Source organism: Polyodon spathula, chromosome 17 (assembly GCF_017654505.1).
Source record: "Polyodon spathula isolate WHYD16114869_AA chromosome 17, ASM1765450v1, whole genome shotgun sequence".
Classification (NCBI taxonomy): Eukaryota; Metazoa; Chordata; class Actinopteri; order Acipenseriformes; family Polyodontidae; genus Polyodon; species Polyodon spathula.
The window spans coordinates 34,879,708-34,898,984 of record NC_054550.1 but is presented as its reverse complement, the minus strand read 5'-3'; the positions used below and the strand labels follow the sequence as shown (position 1 = coordinate 34,898,984).

General features: G+C 50.9%; 1 protein-coding gene across 4 annotated transcripts in view; it reads right to left on the bottom strand.

Moving 5' to 3' along the window:
- Window positions 1–801: 801 nt before the first annotated feature.
- Window positions 802–19,277, bottom strand: part of LOC121329852 (MAX gene-associated protein-like) — a 32,094-nt gene continuing 13,618 nt past the window's right edge. For 3 of the 4 annotated variants that reach the window (XM_041275766.1, XM_041275765.1, XM_041275767.1), the window contains exons 5-25: window positions 18,802–18,909; window positions 18,243–18,377; window positions 17,863–17,976; window positions 17,048–17,751; window positions 16,274–16,622; window positions 15,437–15,636; window positions 14,278–14,400; window positions 13,488–13,527; window positions 12,725–13,215; window positions 11,875–12,217; window positions 11,222–11,428; window positions 8,999–9,313; window positions 7,322–8,523; window positions 6,807–6,940; window positions 6,295–6,340; window positions 5,895–6,077; window positions 5,681–5,792; window positions 5,212–5,448; window positions 4,270–4,401; window positions 3,313–3,843; window positions 802–3,042 (exon numbers count right to left, since the gene is read on the bottom strand). In XM_041275766.1, the coding sequence (XP_041131700.1) occupies window positions 2,009–3,042; window positions 3,313–3,843; window positions 4,270–4,401; window positions 5,212–5,448; window positions 5,681–5,792; window positions 5,895–6,077; window positions 6,295–6,340; window positions 6,807–6,940; window positions 7,322–8,523; window positions 8,999–9,313; window positions 11,222–11,428; window positions 11,875–12,217; window positions 12,725–13,215; window positions 13,488–13,527; window positions 14,278–14,400; window positions 15,437–15,636; window positions 16,274–16,622; window positions 17,048–17,751; window positions 17,863–17,976; window positions 18,243–18,377; window positions 18,802–18,909 (6,740 nt within the window). In that variant the 3' untranslated portion in view covers window positions 802–2,008. The remainder of the gene's footprint in view (window positions 3,043–3,312; window positions 3,844–4,269; window positions 4,402–5,211; window positions 5,449–5,680; window positions 5,793–5,894; window positions 6,078–6,294; window positions 6,341–6,806; window positions 6,941–7,321; window positions 8,524–8,998; window positions 9,314–11,221; window positions 11,429–11,874; window positions 12,218–12,724; window positions 13,216–13,487; window positions 13,528–14,277; window positions 14,401–15,436; window positions 15,637–16,273; window positions 16,623–17,047; window positions 17,752–17,862; window positions 17,977–18,242; window positions 18,378–18,801; window positions 18,910–19,277) is intronic. The other variant, XM_041275768.1, reaches the window with a different exon arrangement.

The following is a 19,277-nucleotide window of genomic DNA, read 5'->3' as shown; positions in this document are numbered from 1 at the left end:
TTACAGAGTTAACCTAATCAAAATTCCTTTTAAATCCCCCCTAATTCTGCTCAGCTAAATACAGTCGGTTCCTTTAATAGCTTACAGCACACTGCTCCTCTTCATACTAGAACTGGCAGGATGTTTTTTTTTCGAATGGCTCAGGATGCAAATCTAGCCCATACACACACACACACTTTAGGGACATACACATACAAAGAGAAGTAAACAGTACCAGTCGGGTACAGTATGCAGTCGGCGCAGAGCGGTTCTGTGTGTCCTTGAGTCCCCAGAAGCACTGATTCCAGAACCCGAGTCCCCTTACATCCCAACACCCTGCACCGTGTCCGTGACGCACAGTCGGGCCACGAGACACAGAGCTCATATCATTTCAAGGCAATCAACTGAAATATCAGGTCACTGGCCAGCCGAGCGCACTCCAGGGAGGGTGCATCTCCGCAGGGGGCAGGCAGAAATGTCAGCACTGGAGGTGGACACCACTGCTATAATTAATGCTAGAACAGGTCAATTCCACATGAACACACTGTTAACAAATAAGACGATGAAGACATTGTGAAAAACTGAAAACCGTTTATCCGTTTCCTTTCGTATTTCTGAATCCAGCACCGTGAAGCGTTTTCTAGATGACAGCAAAGGAACACAATCTCAGTGGTGACTTATTTTGGGGAGTTTGCCATTTCCCAGTTTTGGTGCCAACGGCAAAATCTTGCACACGTGTAATTATTTCAACCTAAAACATGATTCAAAACAAAAGAGGAATTTCTGAACAACTTGACAGAACATTACCTTCACCACCACAACACACACACACAGGTCAAGAACGGCTTTGTATTTATTTTATTTGAAGGCCACAAAGTCTCCTGTCGTCCTCTACAGAAAGGAGATCACAACGTGGCAGCAATAGATATCTTTAAAAAAATAGTGTCTTCGTCTCTGCTCGGAAAAACAGGCATGGGGGACAAAACTGCCGCTTCTTTCAAAAGTGCAGCCTCATTTATTACAAAAAACAAACAGACAAAGAATGGAAGCATTTACATTTCTTCCTACAACACAAAGACTGTATGTTTGTACACACTAGCAGGGAATTACCAGGATGTACTGATTAACCAAAAAAAAAAAAAAAAATCTAGTTGAAACGTCTCACTGAATTCTTATTTTTTTGCATTTCTAAATTCAGCACTATTGATGCAGAGATAGATACACATTGACAAGCCTCTCATTCGAAATATACACATGAAAAACAGCTATACAAAATGACAGCCTGCGCATATAAACTCTGATCAGCCATCATCACCAGCATTACTTTTCATTATTAATCACTTCAATCAATTCAGTAGAAGTCCCACAACAACACAGAGCTAACTGCTCAGAACTGACTGCATTTGTTTTGGGGTGAAAGAGAAACTGCTTTCAATATTCCAGCACTAGGAGCAGGAGAATGGGGACTCCGTTTACTACTGCAGCATGAACTGTGAAGACTGCAGACAGGCCTAGGAAACAGAACTCCACTCAATACTCTTAAAGCAACCAATGTGTCGCTCTTCCCATACTTCTCAAACGAAGATGCTGTGGTGGGCCTTTGTCTCTTGACCTCTTTGCCTGGAGTACTGCTGGGAATGACCCGGGTGCATGCTCAGAGGGGCTGCCCCACCCCCAAGCAGACTCCTAACAACATTCAAAACATACGTGGCAGCACAATGTTGGCTGCTGTTCTGAGACACTGCTTTCATTTCAAACACGCCCACAGCAGTAATCACTTCAAAAACCCTATACATTCAGAAGAAAGTTGGGGCACCATTTTAAAAGAAAACCCCACCCTCCCCAACGCTACCTGCCCTTTCTCTTACCCCAGTCAAAAAAAAAGAAAGGAAACCAAAGCCTTTGCAATTTCAAAAAGGCACGTTCGGCAGTTATTCTGGACAAAAAGACTATAAATAAGTACATATTAACAAGTCATCTATACAAGTACACTCCCTGATTATTATAATTCTTATTGTTCTCCACTCTGTCAGCAGTCTGCTTGACTGAGTAAGGGGGGGCTCCTGCTGCTCTTTCCTTCCCTGGGAGAGGCGGGGGCCAGCAGGGGCATGGTTGTAGTGTAGAGTGTGGAGGTGGAGTGGGGAGGAGACGGGGGGGTCTGATTGAGCCCTGATTTCAGTCCGAGGGGAGCTAGCTTGGGCATGGGTCTCCAGGCTTCGTTGTCCGCGGGAGTGTGCTGGGTGGAGGTAGGGGGGGAGGAGGGGCAAGTGCTGCTGCCCAGTCTCATGTGCTGCAGCAGGGGGGGAGGGGTCAGTGCACGCCCCTGCTGGCTGGTCCCATTCATCACCCCTGTGCTGCTGCTGGCTCCAGAGCCAGAATCCACGAATTCTGAGCCCAACACTATTCTGACAAAGTCGCCCTCTCCTGGCGCCCCCTGCTGTCTGTCCGAATCAATGCTCTCGGCGCAGGGAGGGTCCAGCAGCTCATCAGCCAGCTGCAGGAAGAGGGGGCTGACAGTGTTGGCAACACCCCCTGCAGAGCCGTTATCCTTCGTCTCCCTGCACTGTGTGAACTGCGTCTGCATGTCGCTGCCGCGCTGCTGGTTCAGAAAGACGATTTCGTTCAGGAGGGAGGTCAGCCGGTCATCCTCAGGGTCTTCATCCTCATCTTCCGCCTCCTCCTGACTCGAATCTGGATCCCCAGCAGGGTCCCCTCCATCCTTCTGATCTCTTTCCCTGGTCTCTTCCTCTCCCTCTGCTGTACGACCAGGGGAAGCAGGCTCCTCTCTTGCCGCTCCCTTCCCTCTTTCCCTCTCCTCTTCCAGGCAGCTCCTGCTCTGGTCCAGGGGGCCACTGCTCTGCTCTGCTGGGCCCTCAGGAACTGGGGTACCAGATGAACTGAGGGCCTCTCTTTCCTTCCCCCCTGCTGGCTCTTCCTGGGGCCCTGGCTGGCCCTCAAGGCTGGAGTCCAGGGGTCGAGGAGGGGCTCCTTGCTTCTCTGTGTCCGAGACGGCTAGTGAGGTGACATTCACAATCCTGGGCATGATGAACTCCTCAGGCTCTGCTGACAGAAACAGGGTGAATTACAACAGAGGAGAGCCTTGGACTGTGTGTGTATGTGTGTGTGTATATATAAATATATATATATATATATATATTTATCTAGATCTATACAAACACACACACGTTTAATCAGCAGTGACAGTTTTAAATGCAGTGAGACTTCTCTATTAAAAAGGTCAGTCAAGGGACTGACAAAATGTTGCCTTAATACTTAATAGTAGCATTGGTAATGTTTAACAGCAAGGAACCCGCGGCATCGTGCTGTGCCTACCTGCTGTGCCTGTCTTGGGAAGTGAGGAGCCGCTCTGTGCGCCACTCTGCGCTCTGCCCTGCACTCCGCTCTGTGCTCCGCCCTGCGCTCTGCCCTGCGCTCCGCTCTGTGCTCCGCTCTGCGCTCCTCTCTGTGAGCTGGTCTGAGCTCTGCCCTGCACTCCGCTCTGTGCTCTGCCCTGTGATCCGCTCAGTGCTCCTCTCTGTGAGCTGGTCTGAGCGCCGCCCTGCGCTCCGCTCAGTGCTCCTCTCTGTGAGCTGGTCTGAGCTCCGCCCTGCGCTCCGCTCAGTGCTCCTCTCTGTGAGCTGGTCTGAGCGCCGCCCTGAGCTCCCCTCAGTGCTCCTCTCTGTGAGCTGGTCTGAGCTCCGCCCTGCGCTCCACGCAGTGCTCCTCTCTGTGAGCTGGTCTGAGCTCCACGCAGTGCTCCTCTCTGTGAGCTGGTCTGAGCTCCAGTCACTGGGAGGGGGATGCAGTTCTTCACTTGGATTGGGAGTGTGAGACCCGGCAGCTGGATCATCACAGACGCTACTCCTGGAACAAAGCAAAACACACGCGTGTGAATGAATCCACTGGGGGGGACTTCATTATCGCTTTTTTAATTTGAATTAAATGTATTCCATTGATTGAAAGGTGACTCCCGTATAGGTCAGGGTGTAACTGCAACTTTAGATCTGAATGACACACTAAGCAGCCTATACATTATTCTATATACAACAGCATTGTCATATGGATCACTGCATTAAAGCGTTATCGCTTAGGCATAGCATTAAGACTCCCACTGCAAAGCAGTTTGATCCATTCTTGGTTTTACAAGGAGTTTAATACGACGCACCTGCGATGGTTACCTCTACAGTGTGGCTAACCAGGCTTGTAGCAAAACCTGGAAAGGGTGCAACTGCTGTGCAATAGCAGTCTTATTACCATCCCTGCAGCTTCACTGCTGCCTGTTGGGTGTACCTGGGAGAGAGGTGATCTCTGCTGCCACCATGGGGGGGCCGGTCTGCAGGGGGGGCTTCAGAGAGACGAGACGACCCTCAGGAGTGACCACGAGACTGCCTGTGGACAACACTGAGGAGGAGCCCAATACACCTGCACAGAGAGAGGAGCAGAGTCACACCTCACACGGCACTGAGGAGGAGCCCAGTCACACCTCACACAGCACTGAGGAGGAGCCCAGTCACACCTCACACAGCACTGAGGAGGAGCCCAGTCACACCTCACACAGCACCAGTCACACCTCACACAGCACTGAGGAGAGCCCAGTCACACCTCACACAGCACTGAGTCACACCTCACACAGCACTGAGGAGGAGCCCAGTCACACCTCACACAGCACTGAGGAGGAGCCCAGTCACACCTCACACAGCACTGAGGAGGAGCCCAGTCACACCTCACACACGACAAACTACACAGCACTGAGGAGGAGCCCAGTCACACCTCACACACGACAAACTACACAGCACTGAGGAGGAGCCCAGTCACACCTCACACACGACAAACTACACAGCACTGAGGAGGAGCCCAGTCACACCTCACACAGCACTGAGGAGGAGCCCAGTCACACCTCACACATGCACTGAGGAGGAGCCCAGTCACACCTCACACATGCACTGAGGAGGAGCCCAGTCACACCTCACACACGACAAACTACACAGCACTGAGGAGGAGCTCAGAGCTGCAAGAACATTCATTGCAGCATTAATGGTCAGATCAAATAAAAAAAGTTGAAAGCAATTTTACAATAACGTACAATATGCTTCTAATGCTCTAATTAGCAGTGGCAGCTGGAGGCGTTTAAGAGCACGTCACAAACAAATATTTCAAGACCAAATGAGTGCAGGAAATGAAGTCCACAGCCACAGGCACAGGCTGCTTAGCTAACCAGGGCAGTCAGCTCACCGGCAGTTTTGCTGTGCGGAGCTCTCTTCCGGGACAGGATGAGGGGTCTGCCTGCATGGGAGCTGTCCAGTTTCAGGGGGGGCTCGGAGGGCTCAACGTGGGCCAGGGGTCTGGGGGGCTCCCTCGGGGTGACCCCTGCAGCCACGCTCTTCCCCAGCTTCTTCCTCTGCATCTCCACTGCCTTCTGCTTGGCCGAGATGTACTCCAGCTTCTTCAGGATGAGCTCCTCCGTCTTCCCTGCGGCCAGAGAGGAGAGATGCAGGCGTCAGAAACACATTAATATATACAGTACCTCTCACCATAGCTGCATGGCAGGGACATAGACTGGCTGAGCGAATCACCACTGCAGTTAGCCTGTCCAAACCTCCCTTCTCCAGAAACATTTGCCTGTAAACCCTCTCCCCGACTCCCCCGTATCTCTTCTTCTCAGGCTGTGTGATGTTTGTACCCCTCCCCTCTGCCCACTTACCGGACGTCTGCGCGATCTTCTTCACCAGCACGGCTCTCCGGCGGGACAGCAGGTTCTTCTGCCCCTGGAGCCGATCAGCTTGATCCTCCAGAGCCTGGATCTCATTGTGTGCCTGAGCAAGGAGGGAGACACCAGCCATGAGAAACACACCCAGCACTACACACTGAGCAATGAGACCCAGCACTGCGAGGGGCGAGGGCACTACGCTGCTCACCTGCTTCAGGATGTAGTATTTGGATGCCTTGGGCAGGCGGTGTAGCCCCAGCACTTTCTTCATCTTGTCGAAGAGCTCTCTCATCTCGCTGCGTCGCCTGCGCTCGTTGGCGGTGTGGTTGAGCCGGGAGCAGGTCTCCACCTCAACCAGCTCCTCCTCCTCCTCCTCCACGCGCCGCCCGCGCTGCAGACAGACTCAGCAATTTAGTGCGGCACAGGCTTCAGAGCACACTGCTTCACTGACGTACTCCACACAGCAAACATGCTTCTCCTCTACCTCATGCGTTAGGACAGTAAAATTCACACGATGGACAACCCCCTCTCTCCTCACTGGAGGAAGAGGCTATATCCACCTGCAGCTGAAATGTGTAGAAAATAAAAAAAAACAAAAACCAACTTACTTTCACGCTGTGTTTGGTGACGATCTTAGGCTGGAAGAGGCTGCACCTGGAAAACACCAGAAGGAAATGGATGTGAAACAATCCTAGAACCAATCCTCACTACACTCCAGAACCAGCAAGCAAGCAAAACAAGAAGAAAGGCGCTCAAGTTTTGTAAAAGAAAAACATGAAATGATGAAAAACACGAAAACGGTTGTTTTTCTCTTTTCAAAAAGCACTTGAATACAACAAAAAATGCAGAACAAAGGATTTTGACAGTCAGCTCTTTGAATACCGTCCCCTGGCTTTCTCCAGCTGGCAGCGGGGTTCATGCTGTGTCTAAAGCCCAGGGAACACAAAGCCACTTTCTCAGGAACTGTGGCTTGAAACCTGGTTCCAGGAGACAAGGAGCTCTGATTTGAGGCAACTTTGCTGTATTAAACCCCAAGTCTCCCCTGGCGTGCCATGCAGTGTCCTGAAACCTAGTTCTGAGCCGTAGGTCTTGAAGGACTGGAATGGCGGTGATGTCTTACTCTTTGACGAGTCTCGTCTGCATGGCGCTGGCTTTGAGCCGGGCGATACTGATCTTCTCAGACAGCTCCTCCACCGTCTCGATATCGATGGCTTCTTCGTCATCCTCCTCCTCCTCGCTCGAGTCAGAGGCTTCCTGCGGGGAGGAGGGTCACAGGGGAGGACAATAAACCCTTCTGTGCGCCGTCCAAAATATCAAAACACCACAATATGTTAAAGTACCATGGTGCACAATGAGACATATCCCCCCCCCCCACCCACCACCACCCACCCACCACCACCCCCCACCCCCACCCCCGCCACTCTGTTCAAAGGTTTTCTAACACCCTGTCTGTGTCATTTCTCATTTTTATTTGACATATGTGAAACTCATCTGATTGTTACTCTTATCTGCTCTTTGCAACTGGTGTGCTCTGCAGTTCTGAACAGAGTTCTGGATGAATTGTAGCAGCTCATACAAACTCTCTGAATGTAATTCCCGTGTCACGTCATTAAAGGTCTTATTTCAGCTACTCACGCTGTCCATAACCTGCATCTCGTCTCCCTCGCTGTCCTCCTCGCTGTCCTGTCCCTCAAACTCGTCCTCAGAGTTGTCTGTCTTATCATCCTCTTCCTCTTCCTCCTCCTCCTCCTCCTGTACCTCTCCATCCTCCAGCCCCAGGTTCAGAGCCTCTCTGCTGGGGTCAGCTCGGGACTCGTTGGGCCTGCCTGGTCCGGATCCACCAACACCACCACCACCACCGCTCCCTAGATCCAGACCGCCTCTAGAACCAGAGCCAGAGTCCAGTCCCAGCTCTACAGGAGGCTTGGCGGCTGCCACAGACGGCACCAAAGACTTGGAGCTGCCACCCAGAATGAGGACAGGAGAGGATTTGAGGTCCATCAGAGTCCTGAGAGGCTTTGGAGTGGGGGTTGGGGGAGAGGCAGCAGAGGGAGCGAGAGGCAGGGGGCTTGGGTCCTCCAGCTCAGCAGAGCCCCCAATCCGCTCAGCGAGGCAGGACCGGTCCGACTCACTGCTTTGCCCCTTTGACTCTCTACGCTGCTCGAGGCCGTTGGTGTAGGAGTGGTCGCTGGACACAGCAGCTGCCTGGAAGGAGGTCTCCGACTCAGAGTCTGGGCTGCCTGGCTGCTCTTGCGCAGGTGTGGGAGAGGGGGAGGATGTCAGCTTGGGCTTCTGCCCCTGGTCATCCTCCTCTTTATCATCTGCATCCTCCTGGTTTCCTCCTGAAGCCTCCTCCTCCTCCTCCTCCTCGGTCACCCCACTCTCTCCCTGCCCTTCTCCTTCCCCCACTTCTGAGGTAAGCCGGTTATCCGGATTGTTGTTTCCTGGTTTCTCTGTCTCCGTGGTGGCCTGCGGGACTGAGCTGGGGGTTTTGGGGGTAGCAGGGGTAAGGAGGGGGGTAGGAACAGGGGCAGAGGTAGAGGCAGGTTTGGGGACCTGCAGCAAGGCAAAGCTGCCTGTCTGTGCTGGCAGCAGGTTGGCAGAGGTCAGTGTCACGCCTGCTCCCACCGGGGGAGAGATCCTGAAGGTGAGAGTCCCAGGCTGGCTCACGAAGCTGGGGGCAGGGACAGGCTTCTGCGTGGGGGAGGTGGTGATCCCTGTGGGGCCCGTTGCTGGGGAGGCGACAGAGGAGCTGCGAACTGGGGACATGACCGAGGCAGTGCTGGGATCTGTTGCTGCTGCTGGCTGTGGAGGGGCAGGTAACCGAATCACCGACCCTGAAAAACAAACCGCTTTAAGACATGGCAGCACCTGTAAAACGTACGCCCCTCCAACAAGCACACTGTCAACTGAGTAGCCTTTTGCTAAGGGGGAAGGGGGGGAAAGAGTCAAATTCACAAAATAAGACCAGAATAAAGTCAGCTGTTTGAGTGAATGCCTTCATGTTTTAAACTCATTTAAGGTGTTTAATGAAGGCGCTGACTTTTCTGAATAAAAACGCCAATCTTATTACAGTTACATTTGTCAAAGTAGAACAGCACAACGGCCAAGACTTACAAGCCTTATTCACAAAACTTTAAGGACTGAAGAAAAAAAGACCATTTCTATTAATAAAATCAAGTCAGCTGGCAGTTCATGAAATCTCTTTAAAAAATAAAACCTAAAAATCCTGAACATTCTTTGAAGCTCCAGAGCTCAGACTGACTTTGTTTGAGACGCAGCCACTGCCCGGGTCTGCCGGTCTGTCCTCACCTTGGTTGCGTAGCACCACATGCTGCATGTTGGGCTGCAGGCTGGCACGGAGCTGGTTCAGGGGCACCAGCTGGATGATCTGCCCGTTGGGGTGGCGGAACAGGTTGGCCCCCGAGGGGGTGCGGATGGGCTGCAGGACCATCCTCTGTCCGGGAGGGAACTGTGGCCCCAGAGGGGTCTGCGGGGGCCGCACTGGCGGGGCAGAGGGCATGGGGATCAGGAGTAAGCGGGTTCCAGGCCGTCGGTCCGGCAGGGCTATCCCGGGGGCCACAGGGGCCACAGCGGCAGGGGGGGAGGCCAGCCGAGGACCCTCGTCTGCAGGGGACACCAGAAACGAGAAGGGAGTCAAGACAGGGCATTGCTGATTCTTGTACTGTGATCTGCTCAGATCAGGTTAGAAAGTCAGGCCTGGTCCGTGCTTGTGATCGGAGCAGATCTCATAGGGCTAAACTGCAGCAGAGTCAGGCCTGGTCAGCATTTCTCTGACTGTAATCTACTCAGACCTGCGTTTCACATGCTGCTTTTATAGGCTCAAAGTACCTATAAATACTGAAACGTGTAGCCGGCACTGCGTCCTGTCTAGTAAAGCCTGATCTTTGAGACTACAAGCAAAGCAGGGAAGCAGCAGGCCTGGCTCAGGGGGAGAATCTCAGCACGTCAGTTTTGCTTGCCACTCGGCACGAGGGATTGTTCACAGATTAAGAATACTGAACATTTCAGAAAGGTCTTTATAGCTGTGATATTGGGGAGCTGGTTTAGGCCGCTCTGCTTGACAGTCAGTGAACAGAATCAGTGTTCAGGTGCGATTATGAACATTTACTGATTAGCTTTAAAACAAGGAGAGCAAGCACAGGCATCAGAGGAGACGTCGTCATGTAGGTCTAGGCTTGACCAACAACACGCTGTGCATGAAATATAGCAACAACATCAATGTAATTCTTGTCATGTTACCTTTACTAACAATGTGGTAGAGACTAGCAGCTGCAAAACAAACACACACACAAACTAACAGCAGCAACAAGAAATATTATACATTGAGAACGCCTTGGAAAATACGAAGCAAGAACATAAACACTCAGAAACAGAAGCAGAGCCTTGGCTACAACAGCAGCTACGACGACCACCATGAAATGCAGGGGCTTGCAAGAAAATCCCCAGAGATCAATGCGGTTCATTTAACATGGAACCACCATGGAAAGAGCGCACAAATTACACTGAAAACACAAACAACTGATCAACTGACAGCATGATAATGAGACAGACCACTGATAAACTGACAGCATGACAATGAGACCACTGATCAACTGACAGCGTGACGATGAGACCACTGATCAACTGACAGCGTGACGATGAGACCACTGATCAACTGACAGCGTGACGATGAGACCACTGATCAACTGACAACGTGACTATGAGACCACTGATCAACTGACAACGTGACAATGAGACCACTGATCAACTGACAGCGTGACGATGAGACCACTGATCAACTGACAACGTGACGATGAGACCACTGATCAACTGACAACGCGATGATGTGACAATGAGACCACTGATCAACTGACAGCATGACAATGAGACAGACCACTGATCAACTGACAACGTGATGACATGGCAATGAGACCACTGATCAACCCAAGAGGAAAATTGGACTGACTAGCACACCTGCATAACTAGAAATAAAGACAACAGGTATTTAACCCTGTAATGCCCATTTCTGTGTCATGTGATACAGCACTGTGCCGCCCCTGTTACTGTTTAAACCCAGCCTCACAGCAAAGGTTTTTTCACAATGCAGAATGCGAGTTACTGGAGAGTGACAATTCTCTTGATGTTTTGTACAAGAAACAGAAGCTAGTTACAAAAATACTAGAGTAGGTAAACATAGAAAGTGTGTTTAAATCGCACTGTCTCTAACTTTAAAAAAAAAAAAAAAAAAATCTTTATTAACCCTTGGGAGTAAATCTTCCCCACTGTGGCAGCCCAGTCCCATTTGAAGGGTGGAATGAGAAGGGAGGGATGAGGATGACTGATCACAACACAAACAGCAGATTTTTTTAAAAACACAACACACAGCGTGGCGTGCCGGCGGGATGCAGGACTGAGCCTTACCGGATCTGAGGCTGGGCGAGAGAGTGAGGAAGGTGAGAGGGAACCCCGGTGCAGCCGACCCCCGCGGGGCTGCAGCCGAGACGCTTACGATGGTGGTAGAGCTGCAAGTACCTGAGCTGCTGGGAGTGCTGCTACTGGACATGGCCGGCGGGACCTCGGCGCCCTGATCGCTCCCCCGAGCTGGCAGCGCCGGTCTCATCACCACCGATGGGACTGTCTGCGGGTGTGGGGGGCTCAGCCCCGGCGGGCTCTGCTGCAGGGAACCCGTCTTGTTCACCACGAACTGGGTGAAGACATTCCCCACAGAGGGCTTGGTTACTGTGGAGAGGAGTGGGATTGTGCAATTCAGAATTCATACTGTCATTGTAATTGAGCAATGGCACACCTGTGGAACTGGAACTGGAATTACTGCAGCACAACAGTAACTAATTGTAATTCAACACAACAGCATTGGAATTGGAATTGGAATTTCAGCAAACAATTCCGCTGTAATTGGAATTATAATTGACCCCAGGTCAGGTACATTACAGCTTCGTTGAATGCAGGAGGTCTCACATTTGCCTGTATAAAAGGACGCACGTACAGACAGCTCTCTCGTTATAAGGCGGCCCTTTACACTGTGGAACACACTGCAGCCGAGAGACAACAAACCACAATGACTCCAGCTGCAGCAATGAATTAAAAACACGACCCACAACAAGCAGCTCCGGGTAACACAGAAGCAAGTCCTTCCAGCCCGTCTGAGCACAGTCCATCTTTCTTACCCAGAGTGGCCATCCCCAACTTGCTGAAGGTCAGAGCGCTGCCCGTGCTGATGCTGGGGGCCGCGGTGCTGAGGCTGGGGGCCGCGGATGCCTCAGCCCTGGAGGGCGTGACAGGGGAGGGGGCCTGGCCGCCCCTAGACGCTCTCTTGTCCGCCTCCTTGCTTGCCAGCTGCGGCTCTTTCCCACCTCTGGCTTTCTTGCTGAGGATGGAGGTCACATGGGACAGTTCGAGTGAAGTGGGGCGCAGCCGGCCCGTGATGTAGGCTGCCAGCCGGTTGGCTGGGTGCAGTGCCCCCATCTGGCCGAGCAAGAGCTTGGCTTGTGGATACGATTTGCCGTTGACCTGAAATTGATGATAAAGCATATTTTCTCTCTCTCTCTCTCTCTCTCTCCTCTCTCTCTCTCTCTCTCTCTCCCTCTCTCTCTCTCTCTATATATATTATATATAAAAAATTAATTGCATGTGTGGCCTATCAAAGTCATTAATCAAAAGCCAACAAGTACCGCCACTGTTTGTTTCCAAACACACTTTCCCTTGACAAAGGTGTGCTAAACATTGGGAAGACATTGGCTCTTTAATCTAACAGGGTGGAAATAAAACTCCTATTGCATACCACACCATTCCAGGCTTACTGTGAGCTTGATTTGCCACTGTGTACAGATAACAAGCTCAGGTGAGTCTCATTAAACTTAGGTGAAACCAGGAATGGATCACACCGCTGTGCAATAGGAGTCGTAGTTCCACCTCTGTATATACTTAGCAGGTGTGTCTAACTAGGAAGTGCACGATTAAACCCTCTGCAGAGCTGTATGCTTCCCCGTTACAGAAGTCCGATCCCTGCTTGCCTACCTTGACGAGATCCTGCGTGGAGGAGTCGCTGTGCTTCTTGTTAGCGTTGAGGAGTCCCGCAGGAGAGACCCCTGTGTAGAACGGCAGCCCCTTCACGCCAGCCTTCTTCCTGCTCACCGTCTCCAGGCCCTCGCTGCTCGACATCATGAACACCTCCTTCTCCCTGGACACCCTGCCCCACTCCCTCTCTTCCTCCTCCTCCTCCTCCTCTTCCTCCTCTCGGGGGCCGGGCTGGGAGATGCGCACCCTGGATGCGATGACCAGCTTGCCCCCCTCCCTCCTCTCGCTCTGGGACTCCAGCTCCACGAGGAAGCCCTCGGCGCCGAAGGGCTGGGCCAGGTCTCCCTGGTTGACCCGGCGGGACAGTGCGTTGAGGATCTTGCTGCGGCTATGCTCCCAGTCGCACTCCGCGACGATCTCGATCAGCTTGATGGGCTCCTCTGAGGACCCTCCACCTCCCTGCTGCTGCCGGCACTCCTTCACACTCTTGCCTGTCGTAGTGGCGACAAAATGAAAGGTTTCACAGTGGTTTGACTTCAAATACACAACAAAGCCAAACAGAAGCAATGGGGTATTCTAATAAATGTGCACAGTGCTGTAGGGAAGACGCAAATGCATGATTCCCCACATAAAGCAAATGAACAAATGGTCTTGAATTATCAGAGCCTCAGCTCAGTAATCCACCAACTGCCACCTTTACAGCTGCACCAGGATGACCCCTCTGTGAGGGCGGAGGAACAGGCACAGAGAGAGACATGCTTACCCTGTCGTGCAGACAAAAACATGTGGTTTGGATCCTCCTCCTAAAGAAAGAAAAAAAAATACAGATAAAAATAAAATTGTATATAAAATACAACGATAAGGTGAGAATTCTTCATAACGCACCCTCGCTTTCCTCTTTTTATTAGAAATTACCAGTAACCGCAGCTTTGTTTATATATATATATATAAAAATCATGGACATCCAAGAAATTAAATATCTCCTTGCTGAAGCGGTTTTTATTTTAGTCAGTGAGGTGCTCACGTGCGGCAGCAACGCACCAGCAAAAGCCACAAGGCAGTGACGTCAGCTCCCTAGCAACAAGCCTCCTATGTTGTTGTTGGGAATGGATTCGTTCATTGCAGCGGGTTTGTGCATTTGTGAAAGGAGATGAAGACGTGAGAGGAGATGAAATTAATTTACACGACAAATGAGATATCTGGACCCTGATGCCCCTGATAAAACGAGGGAGTGGTTGTACAGTATATGTTACTCGCCTGTTTGTTTTTCTGTGGGTCTCTCGCTATATAGCGGATTTGTTTTAGACCCCGGCACCCGCGATGTATCGAGTGGGGGGTGTGTATATAATCTATATCCATTCCTCTTGTATTGTGACTGAAACCTGACTGCTTACAAATAAACAATGGCCATTATACTCTAAGCCACTCTTACAGTCTTTAAATTATTATTTTTAATTTCTTAAATGAGAATAAAAGGTCTGTTAATATTATTGATTTATTTTACAAAACTAGAACCAATGCTAGAACTGGGCTGGGCTGGGGGTCTCTCTCACCCTCTCAATCTTTAATCCGCAGGGCGTGTTCTCCTTGTGTGCACGGTCAAACCCTCGCACCCTCGCACAGGTCATCATACTCTCGAAGTACAGGTACACCGGGCCCTTGTCCTCATCCTGGATCTAGAGAGAGAGAGAGAGAGAAAATCCTTGTCACACCTACAGTGATTTCCTGTCGTGTTCTTCTTGAAACAGCCAGGCAACCTGGATTTAACAAACCCCATGCAGATACCTGCCTGATCTCTTCCAGTAACAGTATGAACAAACCCCATGCAGATACCTTCCAGACCTCTTCCAGTAACAGTATGAACAAACCCCATGCAGATACCTTCCAGACCTCTTCCAGTAACAGTATATGAACAAACCCCATGCAGATACCTTCCAGACCTCTTCCAGTAACAGTATGAACAAACCCCATGCAGATACCTTCCAGACCTCTTCCAGTAACAGTATGAACAAACCCCATGCAGATACCTTCCAGACCTCTTCCAGTAACAGTATGAACAAACCCCATGCAGATACCTTCCAGATCTCTTCCAGTAACAGTATGAACAAACCCCATGCAAATACCTTCCAGACCTCTTCCAGTAACAGTATGAACAAACCCCATGCAGATACCTGCCTGACCTCTTCCAGTAACAGTATGAACAAACCCCATGCAGATACCTTCCAGACCTCTTCCAGTAACAGTATGAACAAACCCCATGCAGATACCTCCCAGATCTCTTCCAGTAACAGTATGAACAAACCCCATGCAGATACCTCCCAGATCTCTTCCAGTAACAGTATGAACAAACCCCATGCAGATACTTCCCAGATCTCTTCCACTAACAGTATGAACAAACCCCATGCAGATACCTCCCAGATCTCTTCCAGTAACAGTATGAACAAACCCCATGCAGATACCTCCCAGATCTCTTCCACTAACAGTATTAACAAACCCCATGCAGATACCTCCCAGATCTCTTCCACTAACAGTATGAACAAACCCCATGCAGATACCTCCCAGATCTCTTCCAGTAACAGTATTAACAAACCCCATGCAGATACCTCCCAGATCTCTTCCACTAACAGTATTAACAAACCCCATGCAGATACTGTGATACTGTTGCACTGTGGTTCTGAGTTGTGACCGATACAGGCAGCCTGTGTCTCTTACCGCTGAGCTGGGCCTGCAGGTGTATCCCTTGCCGCTGCCTTTGCCGGAATGGGGGGAGCGAGGCGGGGAGTGGGGGGGCACGCAAGCGGAGGGGGTGGGGATGAAGACGGGCTCGGGGTCGATCTCGCCAGCCACGGGGGTCCACAGCTTCAACACGCGGGGGGCTGCCGGCTGTGACTCTGCCTCAGGCTCTGAGATAGCTGGAGGAGAGGAGAGAAGCGTGGATTACAAGAACAAATTAGACAGTCCTCTACACCTCCACTTCGGGGTTCCCAAATCATTCCTGACATGAATTAGAAGATTACTTTATTAAATCAATACCCAATTCCATATCCTTCGAAGGAACTGGAATTGATATTTTAGAGACATAACTGTTGTGATTAAACTCAACTTCTTTCATTTGAAGCCAATTCAATTGACTAATAGTGACTTCAAGAAGCTCATTTTAGTTCAGGTCCATGACGTGTTGGAACTGATATGTGCAAAAGCAGCACATTCCTCGAAGAGATCCTTCACACTTTACCAATCAAGGGCTGGGGAGTCCACATCACCCACCGATTCACGCACACAAATCAAAACTCATTTCAACACAGAAGACACTGAAGAGACTTTGTCTTGGTCACTGAGCTCAGCAAGCTTCTTTTAGCATTTCCAGGGTTGGCAATAAGACTCCTATTGCATTGCAATTTCACCCATTCAAGGTTTACCAGCTTGATCAGCCCCAGTGTATAGGTAACAACCTTGGGGTGTATTATTAAGCTCCTAATAGAAGCAGGAATGAGTGAATCTGCTATGCAATGGGAGTGTGCATGTGGAAGTGTGAAAGCAGGTACTGACTGTACTCAATCCTCCTCCTCCTCCTCCTCCTCCTCCTCTTCTTCTTGTGCTTGCTGCAGACCGGCTCCTCTCCCCCCTCCCCCTCTCCCAGCGCGCTGTAGAAGATGAGGTCCGCCCGCTCCTCTGCCTTGCGCTGCTTCTTGCGCTTGGGCTCGGCTGCCTTCACCAGCAGCACCTTGCGCTTCAGGCAAGTGCAGCCGAACATGCAGCCGGGCTTGCAGCAGTGAGTGGGGAGGCGGCGCTCCTGGAACAGGCTGGAGCACACGCAGCCCAGCCTGCAGAAATCATTGAGGCAGGGGGGCGCCCGGCGCGTGACCAGCTTACCCAGAGGCTTTCCCTTCAGGGAGCCCTGCGGGGAGGAAGAGAAGCACAGCCACTTCAACACAAGGATCCCAAAGAGCGAATAAATAAATCAATAAAATAAACAAAACCACTAAATTGAAAACTGGAGACAAAAATCAGAAAAAAAAATGAGATAAAAAGCTAGTTTGTAAAAATAGAACAAAAGATTGGAATTCAGAAAGGCACACACACACAAAAATGTAAACTGTAAAAAGAGCTGGGCTGGTTGCATAAACACAACTGAATTCTTAAGGGTACATTTTCCCTTAACTAGGGCACTGACTCATGGGAAAACTAAAAGGAAAATTTAACTGAATGTGTTTTTTATGCAGCTGGTCACTGATGCAGTTTATGCATACATTTACACGAATCCAGAATATAAAACAGCTGCACAAAAACGAAAACTGAGAGATGCGTCAGTGCTGGTGTTACCTGTGCGGTGAGCAGGGAGCTCAGTGCCACCTCTGCCCTCTCCTCAGTGATGAAGGTGCGCGGTCTGCCCTCCCACAGCGCCCCGTCCTCCAGGTCCATGAGTTTCAGCATGTTCTTGGACAGGCCCTGCGCACGGCTGTTTGAGGAGCCGGGCCCGCGCCCCAAACCATCCTGCTTCAGCGGCACGCTGTCCGGCAGCGCGCCCAGCTGGTAGACCTCACCCAGGGAGGGGGGCAGGGGAGGAGGAGGAGGAGGAGGAGGGGTGATCAGCAGGGAGGAAAGGGGGAGTGGTTTGGACTTGGCTGCAGGCTTGGGCGAGGGCTTGTGTCTGGCAGCAGGGTGAACAGGACGAGGAACGGGGAGCGCAGGTTTGCCAGGTTTGGCTTTGCCAGCTGTCCTGGGGGTCTTGTTTTTTGGGGCCTGTTTGTGTTTCCTAGGGGTGGTGGGGGTGGGTTTGCTGGCTGGGCTGGGGCGGGGTGCTGTGTAGGGGGGAGCCTGCTTCTTCAGCACGCTGTCCAGGGTGCGCACGTAGCTGGTGCTCTTGGTGGGGAGCTGGTAGGCGACGGGTGCGCAGGCTGCGCTGGGGGAGAAGCTGGCGGCTCGCTGGTCGATCAGTTTGGCCTCGGCCTCCAGATACTCGTCCAGCGCGTCGCTGCAGAACGCAGAGCGGTTCTTCAGGGCACTCTCCGAGGGCACAGCGCCACCTGCAGGGGAGACAGACACAGCTTAATAAAAAAGTAAAACTTGGACTGGATCTCAAACTGCTCTGCAGCGGGAGACTTTTTCCCTCTACAGTATAACTGTCACTCCCTTACCCTCAGGTTTTGAAGGGGCAGCCTCTGATTTCACACTGAACTTCTCTCTCCAGCCTTTGATTTTGGTGAAGTCGTTCGTTTTCCCCGTTCGGGAGACAAAGGGGACGACCACATCTGGAAACAAACACAAAGGAGATGGATCTGAAATCTCTAGTGCCTGGTACTGAAATAGGGTCTTATTGTAGTCTGGATAAAACTTGACATCGTTTTCTTCAATTTCTTCTGCACATTTTGGTGGATTAGCTGGTCACTGCCAATCCTGGACTACCATACCTGTTAGCACGAAGCACTCCAGGATTAGTGCTAACAAGGCTATGTGAAACGAGACCCTTTTTTTGTTGAATTCAATAATGGGGCTCTATCAAGGCTGCATGACTCACCTGGCGAGGTGTTTTGGGAAGCAGACCCCCCCTCTCCTCCAGGGCACGTCACCGGGGGGGGCAGGGGCAGACTCACCCCCAGGTACTTCAGGTCAATGTCCATCCGGCGGTCCACCGAGTTCAGCTTCATCCCAACTGAAGCAAAGAGAGGCACGTTACTGATGAAATCCACAGGCTCAGGCCACCAGCAGAGGTCCAGTGGACCCGTGGCTGAGGAGTATTGATTCTCTTTTAATTAAAGAACACCCCTATTCTGGAAAGAAACTTGGATCGAAATACGACTGATTACATAGCAGTCTGACCCATTCCAGGTTTTACTACCAGCTTCATTAGCCACAGTGTGTAGGTAACAAGCTCAGGTGTGTCCAATTAAACTTGCTGCAAAACCAGGAATAGAACCGACTGCTGAGCAATGGGAGTCTTATTTCCTTCCCTGCTTTAAGATCAATCCGACATGGTAACATTTTATTAAGTGCGTTTGAAAAGGTCGCCTTTAATTCTCTCATATGTAGCTGGGATTGACAAGGCAGAGGGAGTAGTGAAGCCCCCCTCTCCTTACCTTCCTGCAGGACGGGGTGGATCACTTGTCTGTGTCGGAGTCTCCTCAGATCATCCAGCAGCTTCCTCTCCAGCCGGGAGATCTGCTCCAGGACACACTCAGGAGCCTCTGTCAGGCCAAAAACAAAACAACAAATAAATATAATGCAGAAAGAAAAAGAAAAGCAAGCTGGATTGACGAATGCTGTTTAACTTGTGATTATTTATCCCGAGTCGAGTTTGTTTTTCTTGTATTTTGAAACGCTCTTAAACTTCCTTCAGTGCGCCGCGTGTAAAGAGTGCTTGTGAAATTATTCTTACTATTTGTTTGTTTAGCAGACGCCTTTATCCAAGGTGACTTCGAGACTAGGCTGTGTTAACTATGCATCAGCTGCAGAGTCACTTACAACAACGTCTCACCCCAAAGACGCAGCACAAGGAGGTTCAGTGACTTGCTCATGTTCATACAGTGAGTCAGCGGCTGAGCCAGGATTTGAA